Source organism: Suncus etruscus, chromosome 9, assembly GCF_024139225.1.
Source record: "Suncus etruscus isolate mSunEtr1 chromosome 9, mSunEtr1.pri.cur, whole genome shotgun sequence".
In the NCBI taxonomy this organism is placed as follows: Eukaryota; Metazoa; Chordata; class Mammalia; order Eulipotyphla; family Soricidae; genus Suncus; species Suncus etruscus.
Genome location: NC_064856.1, coordinates 55,783,534 through 55,801,479, shown reverse-complemented (window position 1 = coordinate 55,801,479; position 17,946 = coordinate 55,783,534). Strand labels below are relative to the sequence as shown.

Sequence of the window (17,946 nt, the reverse complement as noted above, 5' to 3'; positions counted from 1 at the left end):
TTGCAGAAACCTCAGCAGACACTGAGTGGTGGTAGGCATGGAGGCATCCAGAATGGGATTGTCTTTCTCTGCCCTATGACTGTCATTTGGCTTCTCTGCCTTAGTGAGGGAGAAAGCAGACTGGTGGCAATGTCCAAGTGTGTGTGGGGGAGGGAAGGTGTTGATTACTGGGAAGAGATCTTGGAGTAACCAGTTCAACACCTGAGATCTTAAAGGTAGAGTGTGGATGTATACCAGGGCAGCCAAGCGGAATATTTAATCAAAGCTCCCTTGGCAGATTAGGCTCTTCCCTGAGCAACTTTCTGTTAGGCAGAACACATGGGAAAAGCCTAGGCTCTGAGTACGGGTGCTGTCCGGCTAGCACACAGCTGGATGAGCCCGAATCTGAGTGTCAGAGCCCTTCAGGCACTCTCCTTCCCCAGCGTCTTGTGTGCCATTTGGCAGGCCCCAGAGACCCAAGTGGTAGAGTCCTCAGGCCTCCAGCAGGCAGGACCACCCACTGGAGGGAGGAGCCAGCGCCGGCTCCGGTTTCTAAGCAGAAGCGGGGGAGGTGAAAGGGAAGCCTCGTGATCATTCACATGACATCTCAGCTGCAGGAAGGAGACATGAGGCTCCGCGCGTGGTGAGAAGAGGGTCTTAGGAGGTCCCGTTGGAGGGATCACTGGTTGGAGGGTGGGATCACAAGGATATATCCGCTCTCGTTGAAGCCTCCCTAATTCCCCCCGCAGCTTTCTGGGGCTCCTTGCCCTCGTGGTGGCCTGCAAATGCAGTTACAGCCCAGAGCCTGACCAGTGGTGGATGTGAGTTGACTGTCCTTTTTGCGGTATTCTGCCCTGCACCCACTGGCTTAGTCCTAGCCTCCTCTCGCCCCTCGCCAGCTGCTGTACTCACGCTGTAGTCTCTAATCGAGTTCTCCATCTCAGTTCCTTCACCCCTTCTCAGACCCCAAAGTCAGTCCTTCCCCCGAATTTTCATGGCTAGTATTTCCCATCCCACCACCTTAATGAAACACATGTTCCTGAACCCCGTCCGCAGGATACCCCCAGGTTGGGTGCGCTTGGGCCGTGCAGCCCCGGAGGAAGAGCTGAGTCTCACATTTGCCTTGAGGCAACAGAACCTGGAGAGACTTGCTGAACTGGTGCAGGCTGTGTCGGACCCTGCCTCTCCTCAATACGGTGCCTCTTGGGGGTGGGGAGGGCTGGAGGAGGCATGTGGGTTGCAGTTGAGGGACACAACTGGGCATGGGCTGGGAGATTCTGTCAGGTGGTGCTTTAGTGCTCCTGGAAGGGGTGATGTCAGGGCAGATGAGTGAAAATGGCTCTGAATGGAAAAGTGAACAGGGACTCAGAATCAGCAGCACATGTTGTCTTGAACACTGCCTGATAATAGCCCTGGAGCAGTGGTTCTCAAACTATGGCCCGCAGGCCACATATTGTATTTGTATCTGTTTTGTTTCTTCATTGCAAAATAAGATATATGCAGTGTGCATAAGAATTCGTTCATAAGTTTTGTTTTTACTATAGTCAGACCCTCCAATGGTCTGAGGGACAGTGAACTGGCCCCCTGTTTAAAAAGTTTGAGGACCCCTGCGGCCTGGAGAGTCCCCGTTAATAGCCCTGGGGAGTCCCAAGCACTGCAACCAGCCTTGTTGGCCAGATATCATTGGGAGTTGCTCCAGATTTCCCGAGCATTGTTAGGAACCCCTCTCCCCAAATAAAGTGAATTGGAATGAAAATACCCAAAATTAATTCACATTCTTTACCCTGAAACTTTCCATCTGTATTCATCAAGGTAGAAACCAAAAATGTGTATGTAATTAATCAGATCTAGAGTCATATTATGACTGTAGCCTAGCAGCCAGCAAGCAAATGGGGACCTAGCACCTTGTCTTCAGAGGACCTCCACCTCAAGTCCACTCCCTTTTCCTCCTTCATATTGGCATTAAAGTTTCCAATGATTTATGCTCTGATATTCTGCCTCATACCCACTGACTATCCTCCCCCAGACCCTCGCTAGCTGCAGTACCCAAGCTGTAAGTCTTCCCCATCTCAGTTCCTCTCATGTGCCTCCTCTGAGCCTTAACTCCTGGGATTCCATTCAAAGTCAATCCCTACAATGAACTTAATCTTGGCTCTGTACTCAGGCGTCATTCCTTTAAGGGATCAGGAAACTGTATGAGGTGCGGGATTTTGGACCCCAATCTGCTGTATGGTAGGCAAGCATGCTACCCACTATACCATCTCTCCAGCCCTGTAGTTTTCGGTTCTAAATCTGAAAATAACCCTAGAAGTTATTTTCAGTGTCCAACTATCCCTTATTGTTACCAACTCAATTGTTTTTGGTTTTGGCTTTAAATAAAAGTTTGGGAAGGAGAGTTGGGCCACATCAGGATGTACTCAGAACTTTCTCCTCGCTCTTCTCAGGGATCACTCCAAGCTATTCTGGGGACCATTTGCAGTGCTGGCGATTAAACAGGCATCAGCTATGTACAAAGCTGTTGCAATACTGCCCTTTAAGGGGTGGGAGCAGAATGCCAGGTCACACCCTAGGGCAGGGCACAATCACCAATCAGGGTAGGGTCAGTAACATAATAATCCCATTGAAATGTTTACATATACAACACAAAGCAAGCATCTTAACCTTTGTACTATATATTTTACTATATTTAAAGTTCAAAATTGGGGCTGAAGTGATAGGATGGGGTTAGGACACTTGTATGCATCTGACCCCATTTCAATCCCCAACAGTTCCTTAGGACCACCAAGAGTGATTTCTGAGCACAGAAGTAGGAATAAACCCGAAACACTGCCAAAAAATAAAATCAAATAAAGTTCAAAACCCCAAAGTATGAAAAAAAATGAGCAAATTAGAGGTTATCTTTTTAAGGTCTGAAAGTTCTGACTGAAGATACTCAAAATAGAAAATTTATCAATCTTTTTTACTACCATGGCGATGCATACTGTGGTTTATTGGTTTATTAGTTGTTAGAGTAAATCTATATTCCTGGCCATAGATTTCCAAAACCTTTGAGATTTTGTTCTGTGGCCTCCCAAATATAGCCTGTACCTGCACAGCTTGTCTTTTTGTTAGAAAAGTCCTAGTGATCCTTCAAGACCCTGCTCCAAGCACCCTAGGAAATCTTTTTAGAGAGATTTATGTGTCCTCCCAAGTGAAGCCTCACATAGGGGGCCCTTAACTGAGCAGCCTTAATCCTTGTGCTAGTACTTCATCTCTCCCCGGGAATTCTTCATATCTCTGGGTTAAGGTTCAAAGAGGGCCACTTGGAAAAAGAATGAATGAATGAAGGCAAGAGCATCTCCCGAATCTCTGCAGGAAAATACCTGACCCTGGAGGATGTGGCTGAACTAGTGCGGCCATCATCACTGACTCTCCGCACAGTCCAAAAATGGCTCTTGGCGGCTGGAGCTCGAAACTGCCACTCAGTGACCACAGAGGACTTTCTAACTTGCCAGCTGAGTGTCCGGTGAGAGGGAATGATGGCCCTGTTGAGGGAATCAATCATTCATCCAGGAGATAAATGCACCAATGTGAGGGAGCCAAGAGCTTTTTGGGTGAAGAGCTTATGCCTTATGCCTATGGGAGACCATAATGAGATGCTTAGAGATGTTTTGGCAGCCTCCTGCTTAGGCCAATGCTTTCTGACCCCCATTCTTGGATGTTTTACCTACAGACAGGCAGAGCTGTTGCTGTCTGGGGCTGAATTTCATCACTATGTGGGAGGTCCTGCAGAGACTCGTGCTTTACGATCCTCTAGTCCCTATCAGCTCCCGAAGGCCTTGGCCTCCCATGTGGACTTTGGTAACATTCTCAGGGTTGTTGAAAGTTGGGATAGGAGAGGTAGGGTGGTGGGGAAAGTGAGAAGAACCTGGGACAGGGCAGTGGCAATGGTAAAATGGAGACTGGAGCCCCAAAGTTCTCTTCCTCAAATCTTGCTCCCTTTCTACAGTGGGGGGGTTGCATCGCTTTCCTCCCATATCATCACTGAAGCAACGCCCTAAGCCACAGGTGGCAGGGAATTTTGGCCTGCACCTGGGGGTCACTCCATCTGTGATTCGTGAGCGATACAACTTGACAGCACAAGATGTGGGTTCTGGCACAACCAACAACAGTCAAGCCTGTGCCCAGGTGAGTCCCAAGTTCAGGGGCCTCACATTCTATCCAAAGTTCTGGACTCTACCTAACACCTGGGCTCTTATACCTTAGCATATGAGCTTCCTTGGTTTCCCCTGCTCTGACCTTTCGGACCATGACTTTCAACTCCTTATATCCACTCTGATTCTCTCCACAGTTCCTGGAACAGTATTTTCATGAGTCAGACCTGGCTGAGTTCATGCGCCTCTTTGGTGGGAAATTTGAACACCAGGCGTCTGTAGACCGTGTGGTCGGGAAACAGGGTCAGGGCCATGCTGGAATCGAGGCCAGTCTTGACGTGGAGTACCTGATGAGTGCTGGTGCCAACATCTCCACCTGGGTCTACAGTAGCCCTGGTACTGCCTAGGAACTGGTGGAGGAGGCTGAGATGGGATGAGTGTTGAGCCCTGCTTCCTGAAGGGAGCTCCAAAAGCTCCAGGAACCCCCAAATGATGGCACTGTTTCCCCCTTCAAAAACTATCCAGGCCGTCATGAATCACAGGAACCCTTCCTGCAGTGGCTCCTGCTGCTCAGTAACCAATCTTCTCTGCCACATGTGCACACTGTGAGCTACGGTGATGATGAGGATTCACTCAGCAGCGTCTACATCCAGCGTGTCAATACCGAGTTCCAGAAAGCTGCTGCTCGGGGCCTTACCCTCCTCTTCGCCTCAGGTGTGACTTTTTGCTCTAAACACCATCACTCATTTATCTTGGGAGCTTTGACTCCCAAAGTCCCCTGAGCACAACTTCTAACTCAAAATTCAAATTCATCAGGGATGTGCTAACCTGGCCTCCCAAATTCTGAACTCTGGTCATAAAACTAGTCCTGAAATTTCCTCTTTGATATCAGAACCGTGAGGTCTGCTGACTAAACAGAGAGCTAAAATTGGTCTTCTTGCAGGTGACAGTGGAGCTGGATGTTGGTCTGTCTCTGGAAGACAACAGTTCCGTCCCTCCTTCCCTGCTTCCAGGTATGCACCCTACCTTACCACTTACCTGTGACTACCAGCAGTCATCAGAGAACTCAATGTTTAGAACTTTTGATTTCAATCCACAAGATGCTTCCACCGCTCAGCCCTCAGCAACCTGCCCTGTTTTCTGCATTCTCCTCTTCTTCCCTTAGATCAGATCCTAGGTCTTATGAGTAGGACCCAGGCATTTTTGGGGAGAGATTTGGTGGATATTCATCAGGGCAAAGTTGTCACAATTAACTCAGTTTGTGCTGTGAGTGCTCAAACCTCTCTGTCACTCGAAGTACTATCTCTCACATAGAATATGTCTATTTCAGTGAGATCCAAGTCATACTCATTCACCCCCACACATGTTGAAAGTTTTCTGAGATCCCCCTGCAGTCATAATATTTTCTTCCACACCCAGCCCCTATGTCACCACAGTGGGAGGCACAGCCTTCGGGAATCCTTTCCTAGTCACAAAAGAGGTTGTTGACTATATCAGCGGTGGTGGCTTCAGCAATGTGTTTCCACGTCCTTCATACCAGGTATGCATATGTTTATGCAGATTAAATGATGAGTGCTGGGGAGCTAATAGGCTTCCAGACTGCTTGCTGAGCAGTCTACAAGTGAATACTCCACAATACCTTTTAGGAGGAAGCTGTAAACAAGTTCCTGAGTTCCAGTCCCCACTTGCCACCATCCTCTTACTTCAATGCCAGTGGCCGTGCTTACCCAGATGTGGCAGCGCTCTCTGATGGCTATTGGGTGGTCAGCAATGGTGTGCCCATTCCATGGGTATCTGGCACCTCGGTGAGAATCAGCCTAGCACAACTCTAAACCTAACTCCTCAAAGACCTCTGCTACTTTTAGGTATTCCTTTTAATGTCAGTACGCCCGACTGAGCCTCTTACCTCTTCTGCTTCTTCTTTGCAGGCCTCTACACCAGTGTTTGGGGGATTGCTGTCCCTGATAAATGAACATAGACTCCTCAGTGGCCGTCCCCCTCTTGGCTTCCTCAACCCAAGGCTCTACCAGCAGCATGGGGCAGGACTCTTTGATGTGAGTGTGGCTGGTGTATAAAGATGCTTTCATGACTCTGGGGAGTGCTAAGACGAACTTGAGGACAGTTATGGGACAATACCTATTGGGTAGGACTACAAGACCGGATGTGTAATCTGTTAACACTTTTACCAACAGATCCAGTTGTAATGCCCTCCTTCTTCCTAGGTAACCATTGGCTGCCATCAGTCCTGTCTGAATGAAGAGGTGCAAGGTGAAGGCTTCTGCTCTGGTCCTGGGTGGGATCCTGTGACAGGCTGGGGAACACCCAATTTCCCAGCCCTGCTGAAAACATTGGTCAACCCTTGATCCTGTCTTGGTAGGAGATAATGAGCCTCTCTCCTGCCCCACAGCTAGTGACTTGGTATCTGAATCTGCACTGTTTGAATCCCTACAGATCCCTCAATGTAACTGCCGCTGATTGCTTCTATCCTATACCCTAAAATGCTGTAAATTTGATGTGACTGCCAATCTTTCCATCATATGCTCAGGTCTTTCTCTATCCTTGCTTCATCTTTGGCAGCTGCTTTAACCAATATTGTTTGAGAGCCCACAGCTTCCAATTCTTCTCCCTCATTTATCCTCTCTCATTTCAACTAGACTTCCCCCAAGGCTTGTCTACAATCTCTTTGTTTCACCTCATGTCTGCTCATTACTGTATTGCACTGATAACTCTGCTCTCTCACTTTCCCCATTTTTCTTCCCCTGCCTCTAAGAAACAATAGCCTTTCAGTCACCAGTACATACTTATACTTCCCATATTTGTTTTTTATTTTTGTTTTGGTTTTTGGGTCACACCCGGCAGCACTCAGGGGTTACTCCTGGCTCTAGGCTCAGAAATCGCCCTGGCAGGCACAGGGAGCCATATGGAATGCCAGGATTCGAACCACCATCCTTCTGCATGAAAGGCAAACACCTTACCTCCATGCTATCTCTCCAGTCCAGCCCCATACTTCCCATATTTGTTATATGGATTCTATCAGCTGTCTATTTCCTGTTTTCCAAGGCCTAACTCCCCACCTTAAATTCTCCTCTTTCTCTGCTTTATCATTGAATGCATCGTTGAATGTTGGTGTATATTATTCTAGTGTTCTGTCCTTAGTAAGTTCCTCTTCATTCTACCCATTGTCCCTCTAATAAACCAATTGCTGCTATCCACCAGCCATCACCATCTCATGAAATTAGACTTTCTAATAGAAATGCAAGATGTGTGATATTCAGCACTTCCCTTTTCTTCCTTTTTTTCTTTTTTCCTTTTTCTTTTTTTAGTAGAGGGTGGGTGGCAGTATCAGGGGTAAGACCCAGGACTTCATACATGCAAGCTAAATGCTCTACCACTGAACTGCATCCTCAGTCTCAAAACTCCTATGTAACTTCAAAGAGTTCTTTATAGTTTCTTCTTGGTAAAAGTTATAACGTTTCTTCTAATCAAGACAGATTATGCCTGTCATTCTCTACTTTTATTTCCTTCCCTCCCCACCCACCCTCAACCCACATCTTTAATCAGCAATTTCTACTGGTTTTACCTTTTAAATATTATCTTGATCCACAATAAATATACCTAAAATTTACCTACTTTTTAATATTTCCAATATTATTTTCTCTCCACTGAAATGTAGAAGGACTTTGCAAAATGTCTCCTAACTTCCTACTTTTTACTTCCCTAACTTTCATAATAAAATAAAAATGTTATAGGGTCATTTGCTTATGACTCTTCAAAGACTATTGATAATGTTCTGGATTTTTATTATGACTCATAACCTGCTTCCTTCCTTACTATATATGCTGAAGTACCAAATTCTTTACCCTCCTACTTTCTGCCTCCCCTCAGTCTACATTTTCCTTTGCTCAAGATGGGTCCTCTTAACACTATCCACACCCCTGTTCCTGATTCCTAATGTTCAGTTACTTAGCTCACATAGCACTTCCTTTTGTGAATCTTAATTTCCTAAAGCTAAAAATAATTGAACTCTGAAATATGTCAATGATTTTGGTTCTTGTAGACTAAGAGAATCTGGGCAAGTAAGCTGCTGATCATCTTTTTATTTAGTTAATTTTTGGTGTCGCATCCGGCAGTTCTTAGTCGTTACTCAGCACTCAGAAATCACTCCTAGTGGGCTGAAGGAACCATATAGGATTCCATGGTTCGAACTAGGGGTTGGCTGCATCTCCTGTACAATTGATCGTTCCAATCCCATCTCTTTATTTTTTTTCATATGTTTGACAACATAAGTAGGTGAAAAATTTTAGTTCCTGACATCCCTTTGCACTGACATTCCACCTCTACTTCTGTTCACATATTAAAATAACATGTTTACTGTTTACCTCCCTTTCCAAGACCATTGGTGCCTATAATACTGGATCCTGCCCTCCTAAAAACTTTGTGTTTTCAGGCCATAGTCTAGTTCAGAATTAGCAAATAGCAATTAAATATTTGTTTTATTGAAAACGCATTTCTGTATTCGTTGAATTTTTGTGTCTGTTGTTTATTATCCGAACTGAAATCGCTGCCCAGTAATAATAACACACTGTGAGTGAATCCTCCTGCTGTCCTAGCTTTTATGGACAGCTGGCAGGGAAAGGGACTTTCCAACGCTGCAAGAAACCATTAAAAAGGCTAAAAAAAGAACTAGAAATGCAGAGTAGGCAACTGGTGTTCCAGAGTATCTGAAGTTGTCTGAGGGAACCTAGACAGCTTGGGACAGGCTCTGGGAGCCCTGAGCTGTTAGACCCATCCAAACCTGTGGTGTTAGACCTACCTTGATTTGCTAGGTAGGGAAGAGTCCTAGCCTAAATTTAATCCCAGGCACCAAAGAAAAATCTTTTGGGGGTGGGTGAGTGGGTGGTTGAGGGTTGAATAATTATGGCCACACCCCGCTGTGCTCAGGAACAATAAATGGTGCAAGATTATAATCAGATCCCCGGCGCTACTATCGCTCTGGCCTAATGCAATATACTAAATCGTTCGGATGAGTGGGTCCGGGACAGCAGAAGAGTGTTCTCCGCTTTCAAGGTTCCATTGCTGGCAGAACTGCCTAAACGACACAGGACAGAGAATACAGCGGGAAGGTTACTTGAACGCAGCATTCCAAAAGGTCAGGAATGATTCTGAACGCAGAGCCGGAAAGAACCCCTGAGCATCACAGGTGTCCCCAAACCAAAAACTATCATAACAATGTGAATGAATGAGGGAAGTAGAAAGCCTGTCTAGAGTATAGGCGGGGGTGGGGTGGGAGGAGGGAGATTTGGGACATTGGAGATGGGAATGTTGCACCGGTGAAGGGGGTGTTCTTCACATGAGCGAAACCCAACTACCTCATATTTGTAATCAAGGTGTTTAAATAAAGATACTAATTTAAATGACTTAAAGTATTAAAGTAAATACTTAATTATCTTTCAACCTAGCAATATGGAGGCGTGGGAAGTGGAATGTCCGCTATTTATAGGGTCCATCGAACCGCGTCTCCACCCCTCTTGATCTGAGTCCTGTCATTGGGCGCCTGGTTCCCCAAAGGAGGCTGCAGGCCCCGGGTTAGGCCGGGACGGGCCGTGGTCGGGCGCGTGACGTCAGCGCGGCGTGCGTAACGTGGGCGGAAGCGGAAGCGGCTCCGCTCGCCGCCTCGCCCACCGGTCCGATGAGCTGCAGCGGCTCCGGCGCGGACCCCGAGGCGGCGCCGGCCTCCGCTGCTGCCGCCGCCTCGGTCCCGGTCTCTGCGCCCCTGGTGTCGGCCCCCGCCGCTCTGCCCGCCGGCTCCGCCTTGCCCGCGGAGAACAAGGCCAGTCCGGCGGGCACTGCGGGGGGACCCGGAGCCGGAGCCGCGGCCGTGGGCGCGGGCGCCGTGGCTGCGCGTGCCGGAGAGCCGGCCGAGCGGCGCGGGGCGGGTGAGGGCCGGGCCGGGCCGGGCGGGTGAGGGGCCGAGGGCGACTGGGCGTGCAGGTGGGGCTCCCCGTGGCCCGGCCCCGTCGCCCACACCCGGCTCCGCTGCTTCTCCTCCAGCTCCAGTGGCGGCGGGAGGCGCGGCGCCCCCGGAGGGGGCCATGTCGAACGGGGTTTACGTGCTGCCGAGCGCGGCCAACGGAGACGTGAAGCCGGTGGTCTCCAGCACCCCTCTCGTGGACTTCCTCATGCAGCTGGAGGACTACACGCCGACGGTGGGCTTCCTCCGGCTTTTCCCCGCCTCCTCTTGGCCGCCTGGGTCTCGGGGCCCATCCGGAGCCCCAAGGATGGGCCGGCCCAATCGGCTCCGTTTCCCGGCCCCCCATCCCCAACTGACGCCCCCGTTCCATTTTTCAGATCCCAGACGCCGTGACCGGTTACTATCTGAACAGAGCCGGCTTCGAAGCCTCAGACCCGCGCATGTAAGTCATCAACACGGAGCTGGTGTGGGGCTGATCTAGTTTTCGGGGGGGGGGGGGTCTACCTCTCCCTCCCTCATGCCGGTTTTGTCCTCTCTAGAATTCGGCTCATCTCCCTCGCTGCCCAGAAATTCATCTCCGATATTGCCAACGATGCCCTGCAGCACTGCAAAATGAAGGGCACGGCCTCTGGCAGCTCCCGAAGCAAGAGCAAGGTGTGCCTGAAGGCTTGTTGGCTCTCCCTCATTACCTTCCCCCTGCGGGGGAGGTGAAGGGTCTATTCATTCAGTCACCCACTTGGGATTGGAAGCTGGGTTTCTGCTCAACCGATTTTCTCCCCCTCTCCCCTCAGGACCGCAAGTACACTTTAACTATGGAGGATTTGACTCCTGCCCTCAGCGAGTACGGCATCAATGTGAAGAAGCCGCACTACTTCACCTGAGCCACCAATATTTAGCTTCCTAAATGTACTTGTTTGTCTCCTTGTTCCCACACAAGCCTGTTTTTATAATAAACTTTATTGTGACAGGCAGGGCTGATCCCTCCCATGCTGGGAGACACCTTGCGGCAAGTGACAAAGCTCTGAGCCCAGCCCCTCTTGGGGCCACAGTGGCAGAGATGGGGGCAGGGGATGGGCCCCATTGCTGGGGTAGTACCATGACTGGAGGCAGGGGATGCAACCAGAGAACTGCTGCTTTGGGGATGCACAGTCCCCTAACCATGTCCTGACACCTCTGGAGAACAGGCCCTATTTGTCCTGCATCTTCTCGAGGATAGGCACTATCATGTCAAACTTGGGTCGCTTAGCTGGGTCTTCATTCATGCAGATCTTCATGAGCTTACAAACATGTGGGGAAATGCCTGGTGGGATAGTAGGCCGAAGGCCTTCCAGTGCTACCTGCAAATACAGAGGAAGAGAAGGTGGGCCTCAGAATTTGGTTTTCATGTTGGAAGAGGCCTTCAGCCCTCAAGGATGGGATATTTCACAAGGGAGGATCCAGGCATACTACATTTATTGGCCCTCCACCAACACATGTATGAAGTTGTGATTTCACCTTCATTCCAATCTCCATGTTGGAGAGGTCAGCAAAGGGCACCTCCCGTGTCACAAGTTCCCACAGAAGCACTGCAAAACTCCACATGTCTGCTGAGCGTCTGTTTGTGTCTTCAGGCTTCTTCTGCAGAGCTGAAGAGATAAAACTTATCTGTTCCAGTTTCCTCTCCTATGGCCCCTTCCATCACCTTTAGCTTATCTTTCTTCATTCCCAATACTATGCCCTCACTCACCTTCTGGAGCCACCCAAGCAGGGGCATACATGCGACCAGGGCACTGGAAGGAGAACTTGACATCAGCCATGCTGATTCGAGCAGTCATGTCCTCGTCAATCTGAGAAGGTAGATAGGTGCAAGGATATAATACCATTATAGATAGGGAAAGAGCTTCTGGGGACCTGGGCCAGGAGTTAAGTTGTGACCTCACCATTACACTGCGGCTGTTGAGTGCATGTCTTGGGATGAGGGGCTCTAGGGTGTGTAGGAAGGCCATTCCCCTTGCCATATCTAATGCAAATTTCACAGCCTGGCTTTGGTCCACAACAAAATCTAAAGGAGGCAAAAGAGAGTTTGGAGATACTTATATTACCCCCACTCCCATGAGACTTATTTTACTTTACTCACTGGTGCCTTCATGTAGCACATTGTACAGGGATCCATATGGCATCCAGTGTGTGATGAGGGTAGGGTGAGGAGCAGGTGGAGACTGACAGGCACCTAGCACTGGAAGCACATTTGGATGCGAGAAAATCCTGAGAAAGGGAGTAATGGTGTAAAAGAACTGGGAGCATGCACCTGACCCTGGTTCAAATTCCCAGCATCATTAGTTTCCCAAGCACCATTAGGTACAGTCCTGGAGATGCCCCTCCCAGCACCACTAGGTGTAACCCTGGCAGCCCTCAGCACTGCCTGGATAAAATTGGGGTGCAGGAACCAAGGATCACCACTATGTTGGGCCCTCACTCTAAATCATTAGCCCAACTGGTTGAGAACTGCCGTAGCCTGATTTACACTTTAGGAGCCAGTACTTGCCTACCCCCAAATAAAAGTACTCCCACTAGTTGCTAGTTTCTAGGATCCAGCAGCTAGGTTCTAAGTTAGACTACCCACCTGAGCCGAGGACACTCCTCATTGAAATCTCTACTCTTCCTTGTACTCCAGTCTCGAACCTTCAGCATCTTTACCACGATGTCATTGCCCTGCCAGCGGCCCTTCCATAGCTGAGGAAATAGGTAAGGGTTAGGAAGGTCTAATTTCGGCCACCACTCTTTTGCCACTAACTGGAGGAGAAAGTTAAAATGAGAGCAGGCAAGTGAATACTTGGGGATTAGGGGCAGGAGGGGTACAAAAAGCAGGGGTCACCTCTCCAGAGTGATTTTCGTTGAGTTTCGCCACAAAGTTGAGCTGTTTGAAGTCAATTCCGGAATGTTTGTTCAGAGTCCCATTTCCTGAGAGTGTGGGCAGGTCAGGTACCTAGCATCTCCAAACCAGCCCAGGAGCCCCCAGATTGCTCCCATATCACCCTTCTCACGACTGACTCACGAGGCCTAGTGCGGGTGGTCCCCTTCCAAAATGTGTCCTTATATGGAATACGATTGAGATTCTGGCCCATCTTCTCTGCCCGCTCTATGAAAGAAAGACACTGTCTTAGCCTGAGTTGTGGTATGAAGAGAAGAAAGGGGGAAGGGGACAAAATAAGACGACTTAAGTTGTAGGGAACAGACCTCGGAGAAGCTCTCTCAAGGGTGCCTTAGCTTTGTCTACAGGCATTTCTCCATATTTGTTACAGATGCTGACGAGGGCCCCATTAGCCACCAGGTCCTGGAATGAAAAGGTAGCCACGATGAGCTCTCCGCTTGATTGTCATATGGGCACAGTTCACTTACTGTGTCATATACACTCAAAAACTCACACGTTGGGTTGACTTAAAAGTTCCAAAATAATGTCACTGAGGTGTTTCCCATCCATACTGAGTTCTCACCTCTGCTACTTGATCTTGACCCCAAAAACAGGCATAATGTAAAGGCACATTTCCATGTTCATTCACTGCATTGATATCAGCTTTGTACTGTAGCAGCTGGTTCACATAGGCAAAGAGAAGAGACAGAAGTACAGTAAGTTCCAAATGAAAACTAGGTATTGAAGCACAAAGGGAGACTAGTACACATACTTTTCTATAATACATTAGAAGTGTATTCAATGATATAATTTCATATATAATATATGGTACAATAATGTACTGTATAACACAACATATACGATAACTTATTTCTATATAGCATTGTAAGTCAGTATATTACAATGCCAGCAATTCATTCACAAGGATCTATTTGTTAGGAACGGGAGGAGGTATGATACATACCTTCTGTACAATATCACGGTGTCCATGACTGGCTGCCAGATGCAGAGGAGTGTCATCCCCACGGTTCATCACATTGATTCGTGCCCCTCGCATGATCAGCATCTCAACCACAGCTGAGCGTCCCTCTCGGCAGGCCCAGTGCAAAGGGGAGAAACCATGATCATCCCTTAGAGGAAAGGGTAATGGTCACTGAGCTGAAGATGGGAAGGGGGCAAAGGGTTTGGTGCAACAAAACTGACAATTGTGAGGTAATGGCTCTCCTCAGGAAATCTCCAGAGTTTCCTTATTTATGCCAGCAACTCCAACATATTTCTAATTTTTGAACCTCCAGGAGCTCCAAATCAACCATCTTATATCTGAAATCCCAATAACTCCATGATTCCTGTCTTGATTTCCCACTAGCCTTTCTTCCCTGACATGCCCTGTCATTAAACGATAGCATTCTTTATCTTGTAGCCCTGTACTTTCTTTGCACCATCTGTCGATTTGTTGGTCCTTTCCGGTTTTTTTTGTTTTGTTTTGTTTTTTGGGCCACACCCGTTTGACGCTCAGGGGTTACTCCTGGCTATGTGCTCAGAAATCGCCCCTGGCTTGGGGGGACCATATGGGACGCCGGGGGATCGAACCGCGGTCCTTCCTTGGCTAGCGCTTGCAAGGCAGACACCTTACCTCCAGCGCCACCTACCCGGCCCCGTCCTTTCCGGTTTTTTTGAGCATCTTGTACATCCCTCTTCTAACAATAATTGTCACTCTGTAAAACTGTCTATGGACTATTTATTGTCTATTAGATTTTAAGCTTCTAGAGAGAATGTACTGACAAGTGTTCAAGGTATTTAATGTGTATGTGAGAGTATTTGGGGGAGAGGTATGGTAGAAGGAGTAAGCTATTGATTGGTTATATTACAAAAATATTAATAAATGGAAGGGAACTAACATGGTTTAGACATATTTATAATAATGAAAAACTTGGTAAGTCAGCGTTAAGATAAATAAAAATCACCACATAAACAGGCTTTTTTTTCTATTCAGAAACCCGGAGCATCTAACAAAACAAAAAATAAAAGGTTGTTTCTTTAGAAAGAACACTACCTTTTTTCTTCTCCCAATATTACAAAAAGGGTTAAAAAAAAAAACTAAAACACTTTGATAGGAGCAAGGCCTGCCTGACTGCCTGGGGCCATAAAAGGAAATTCCCTCCAAGACCAGGGCTACAGATCCAAGGGGCGGAGCATAGGGCGGGCCACAGTCTCCACTGGCAGTCTCCGGATGCCTTAGTGCTGTGGTCATTTCCGTGTGGGGGTTCTAGGCAGGGACCTAGAACTAACTAATCTGGGATTTGGCCACCCATATGCCCCCACAGCAGTTGAAAGCTGCGGGTGTGTAACCTTTAATGAATGAATGATTTCCCTCCAGTTGCCCTCATCTACTTTCAGAGATAGCCAGCAGCTTTTTTGGGGATTGGGTTTCCCTCTCCCCTGCTCATCAGTCAGTTTTGCCTTTCTGTTTTTTTAATTTATACCCTGACTAACCAGCAAATGCAGTCCATATAACTCTGCAAAGCAGTCCTGAGGGCCCAAGTGTAGGCAGGAGAGCTCTGCCCAGTCTGGTTACTGGTCATCTCAGAGCCAAAACTTTAATCCCATGAGGCCAACAGGTTATCTACTCCCACATTATAATGTTTCTCACTGTCTTTATCAGAGAACAGTTTTAACAACATGAAAAATAGAACGAAGGACCCAAGTTCTAAAAGAAATGTAGTAGAGAGCTTAATGGGAACCAGTGAATCCTGGACAAAAATGAGGTGACCCTTCCCCCAAAACCCTTTTCGACTCTCCCAGTCTTACAAAAATAAAATATATTAAAATTCGTCCTAAATCAGTATTACTATCATTTTGATTGTTTTTTGTCTCAAGCAGCCTTAAGAAACTTGTCAACATTCACTCTTTTTTCTCATCTTTCATTTAATCTGCCACAGTTCCGCTGCCTTGAGGGGAGACATTCTGTCTGATTCTGGACCTCTGGTGCTCAATATCGTTCTGTAAATGAAACCTTGGATAAGCTGGTTTCTTTGCCAGTTTTCTCTGAAAAGGCCTTCACAGAGATCAAATATATCCTTAATTGTAGATCCAAGGCCTCTCAACAACATATGCTATTGTTGGCCACTCCCTTCTGTTTACTACTCTATGCTTTACTAAACTCATTTTCCTGTTTCTCCTTCAATCTTCACTTGCTTTTCTTAGGTCTTACAGCCTTCTCCTCTCCTGCCCTTCTCTTTCATTTTCCTATATTTTACGCATCTTCAGGTATCGTCTGTATATTAATATCCCTCTAAGTCTGTTTTCTCCTGAAATTTCTCCTGAAATTCAATTTGGCATCTGAATAACCTACTGACATTTCCATCTCACTGAAATGAAGTACTGTCACTTCAAAGTGTCCAGAGTGATAGTACAGCAGATAAGGTGCTTGCCCTGCACATGGTTGACCTGGTTTGATCCCAGGCATTCCATATTGTTCCCTGAGCTGACAGGAGTAATTTCTGAGTGAATAGTCAGAAGTAATCCCTGAGCACTGCTGGGTGTGGCCCCCAAATAAAAACAAAACAGAGTTGAACTCATCATCTAAAGACTAAACTCTTGTCTATCTCAGTGAAACGAATCAGCATCTAGCCAAGTGCTGAAGCCAGAAACACAGTCATTATCCTCTATTTTTCCCCCAAACATCTTTTAGAAGCAATATGTCACTAATTTTTCATTCTAAAGAGTTCTGAATCAGATCAATATTTTCTTTCTAGTCCTGCTTCTATTCTAGTCCAAATCATTGACATTTCTGGAATGCATCGGGCAATTGCCTCTCTTCACATCACCACCTGCTCTTCACAAAACATCCAAGATGACACTTAAAAATGGACAATAACAACATCTCTTTACTTGGGGTTTTAAACTCTTGTTCTTAGAATAAAGATCGCATTAGAGCCTAAATATCCATGCATAATCCGGCTGACACTAGCTGAACTTTCCAGTCTGATTTCCTGCACTTGCATGTAATGCTTCAACCCACAAAAGCTCAAAGTCTTTTCTTTTTTCTTATCCTCCGGCCATATGGAACTCTTGAACAATTTCCTCCACTAGCTTTCTCCCCTTTTCACCCATGCAACTAATATACTAAGTCTGGGAAGCTCCCTACAGCCTCCTGTCGTGAGACTTCCAGCCAGTTTGCTCGGTGGAGACCCTCTGCCTCCCACGTCTATAGTATAGGAAAAGTCAGCCGCCCCATCATCAGACTTGAGTGTCCAGCAAAGAGGAGGGGGGCAAGTGTTCACCCTTCTTCCTCTTAACCCCCAGCTAGCAAACTACCCCCGCGGCTCACCCCTGGTTGAGGTCGTTCTCGGTGTTGTCCAGCCACAAGCGAACGGCAACCGCATTGCCCTCTCGGCACTGAGTGAAAATGTCGTCCATAGCAGCGTCCCAGACTGGGTCCCCTAGACTTGGGGACGGGGAGGGGGGCACCAGGGAAGGGGGTTGGAGTCCCAAGCTCTGGCACCTTGAGAAGTGTTTCTATTGGGGTTATAACGGGGACTGGACGCCGGGAAGGAAGGAGTTGGAGATAGCGGGATGGGGATCCCGCCTGGGGTTCGAGGTGCGAGGGAAAGGTGGCCCAGGTAAGTTAGGGGGTTGCATACAGCTCCAGAAGGGAGGGATGCCAGAGAGCAAATACAGGAACCCCAAACCAAGAAGAGAGCTGGGGGAGGGGAAAGTTCCCGCGCCCCAAAGCCTGGAAGAGGGAACTGGGGGATCCTTGGCTAGGGAAGCCCGCCGTCCCTCCCCAAACTCCCGCAGAAGATTGACGGAACAGCTGCTTTGAATTACGGGGAGGGGGCGCGGGTCCTCCGAGCACTCACCGGGACTCGGGCTGCAGGAGCCTTCTCCGGGGAACTCCCGTCCGGCCGCGCCCCGCTGCCCGGCCCCGCCCCGCCCCTGGCCGTCTCCGGCCGCCGCGGGCCTCCTTCGCT

The 17,946-nt window shown here is 48.0% G+C and overlaps 3 protein-coding genes across 3 annotated transcripts; 2 read left to right on the top strand and 1 right to left on the bottom strand.

The window, feature by feature from the left end:
* The first annotated feature begins 662 nt into the window (after positions 1-662).
* Positions 663-6,863, top strand: TPP1 (tripeptidyl peptidase 1). The gene is made up of 12 exons (XM_049780287.1): positions 663-800; positions 1,036-1,175; positions 3,334-3,484; positions 3,692-3,819; positions 3,968-4,146; positions 4,310-4,508; positions 4,638-4,826; positions 5,056-5,125; positions 5,532-5,652; positions 5,759-5,917; positions 6,041-6,166; positions 6,335-6,863. Coding segments are annotated over exons 1-12 (1,605 nt in total). The 5' UTR covers positions 663-798; the 3' UTR covers positions 6,476-6,863.
* A 2,905-nt stretch (positions 6,864-9,768) lies between these two features.
* On the top strand, positions 9,769-11,054 carry TAF10 (TATA-box binding protein associated factor 10). Its single transcript, XM_049780444.1, has 5 exons — positions 9,769-10,048; positions 10,164-10,318; positions 10,461-10,525; positions 10,623-10,737; positions 10,875-11,054. Exons 1-5 carry the CDS (start codon positions 9,802-9,804, stop codon positions 10,962-10,964), a joined length of 672 nt encoding a protein of 223 aa, XP_049636401.1. The 5' UTR covers positions 9,769-9,801; the 3' UTR covers positions 10,965-11,054.
* On the bottom strand, positions 11,025-17,896 carry ILK (integrin linked kinase). Its single transcript, XM_049780303.1, has 13 exons — positions 17,840-17,896; positions 17,304-17,432; positions 13,938-14,103; positions 13,557-13,652; positions 13,300-13,396; positions 13,118-13,201; positions 12,938-13,023; positions 12,686-12,795; positions 12,200-12,327; positions 12,003-12,124; positions 11,810-11,909; positions 11,578-11,708; positions 11,025-11,420 (listed from the first exon to the last, which is right to left on the bottom strand). The coding sequence occupies exons 2-13, from the start codon at positions 17,390-17,392 to the stop codon at positions 11,271-11,273; spliced, it is 1,359 nt and encodes a 452-aa protein (XP_049636260.1). The 5' UTR covers positions 17,393-17,432; positions 17,840-17,896; the 3' UTR covers positions 11,025-11,270.
* Positions 17,897-17,946: the final 50 nt, after the last annotated feature.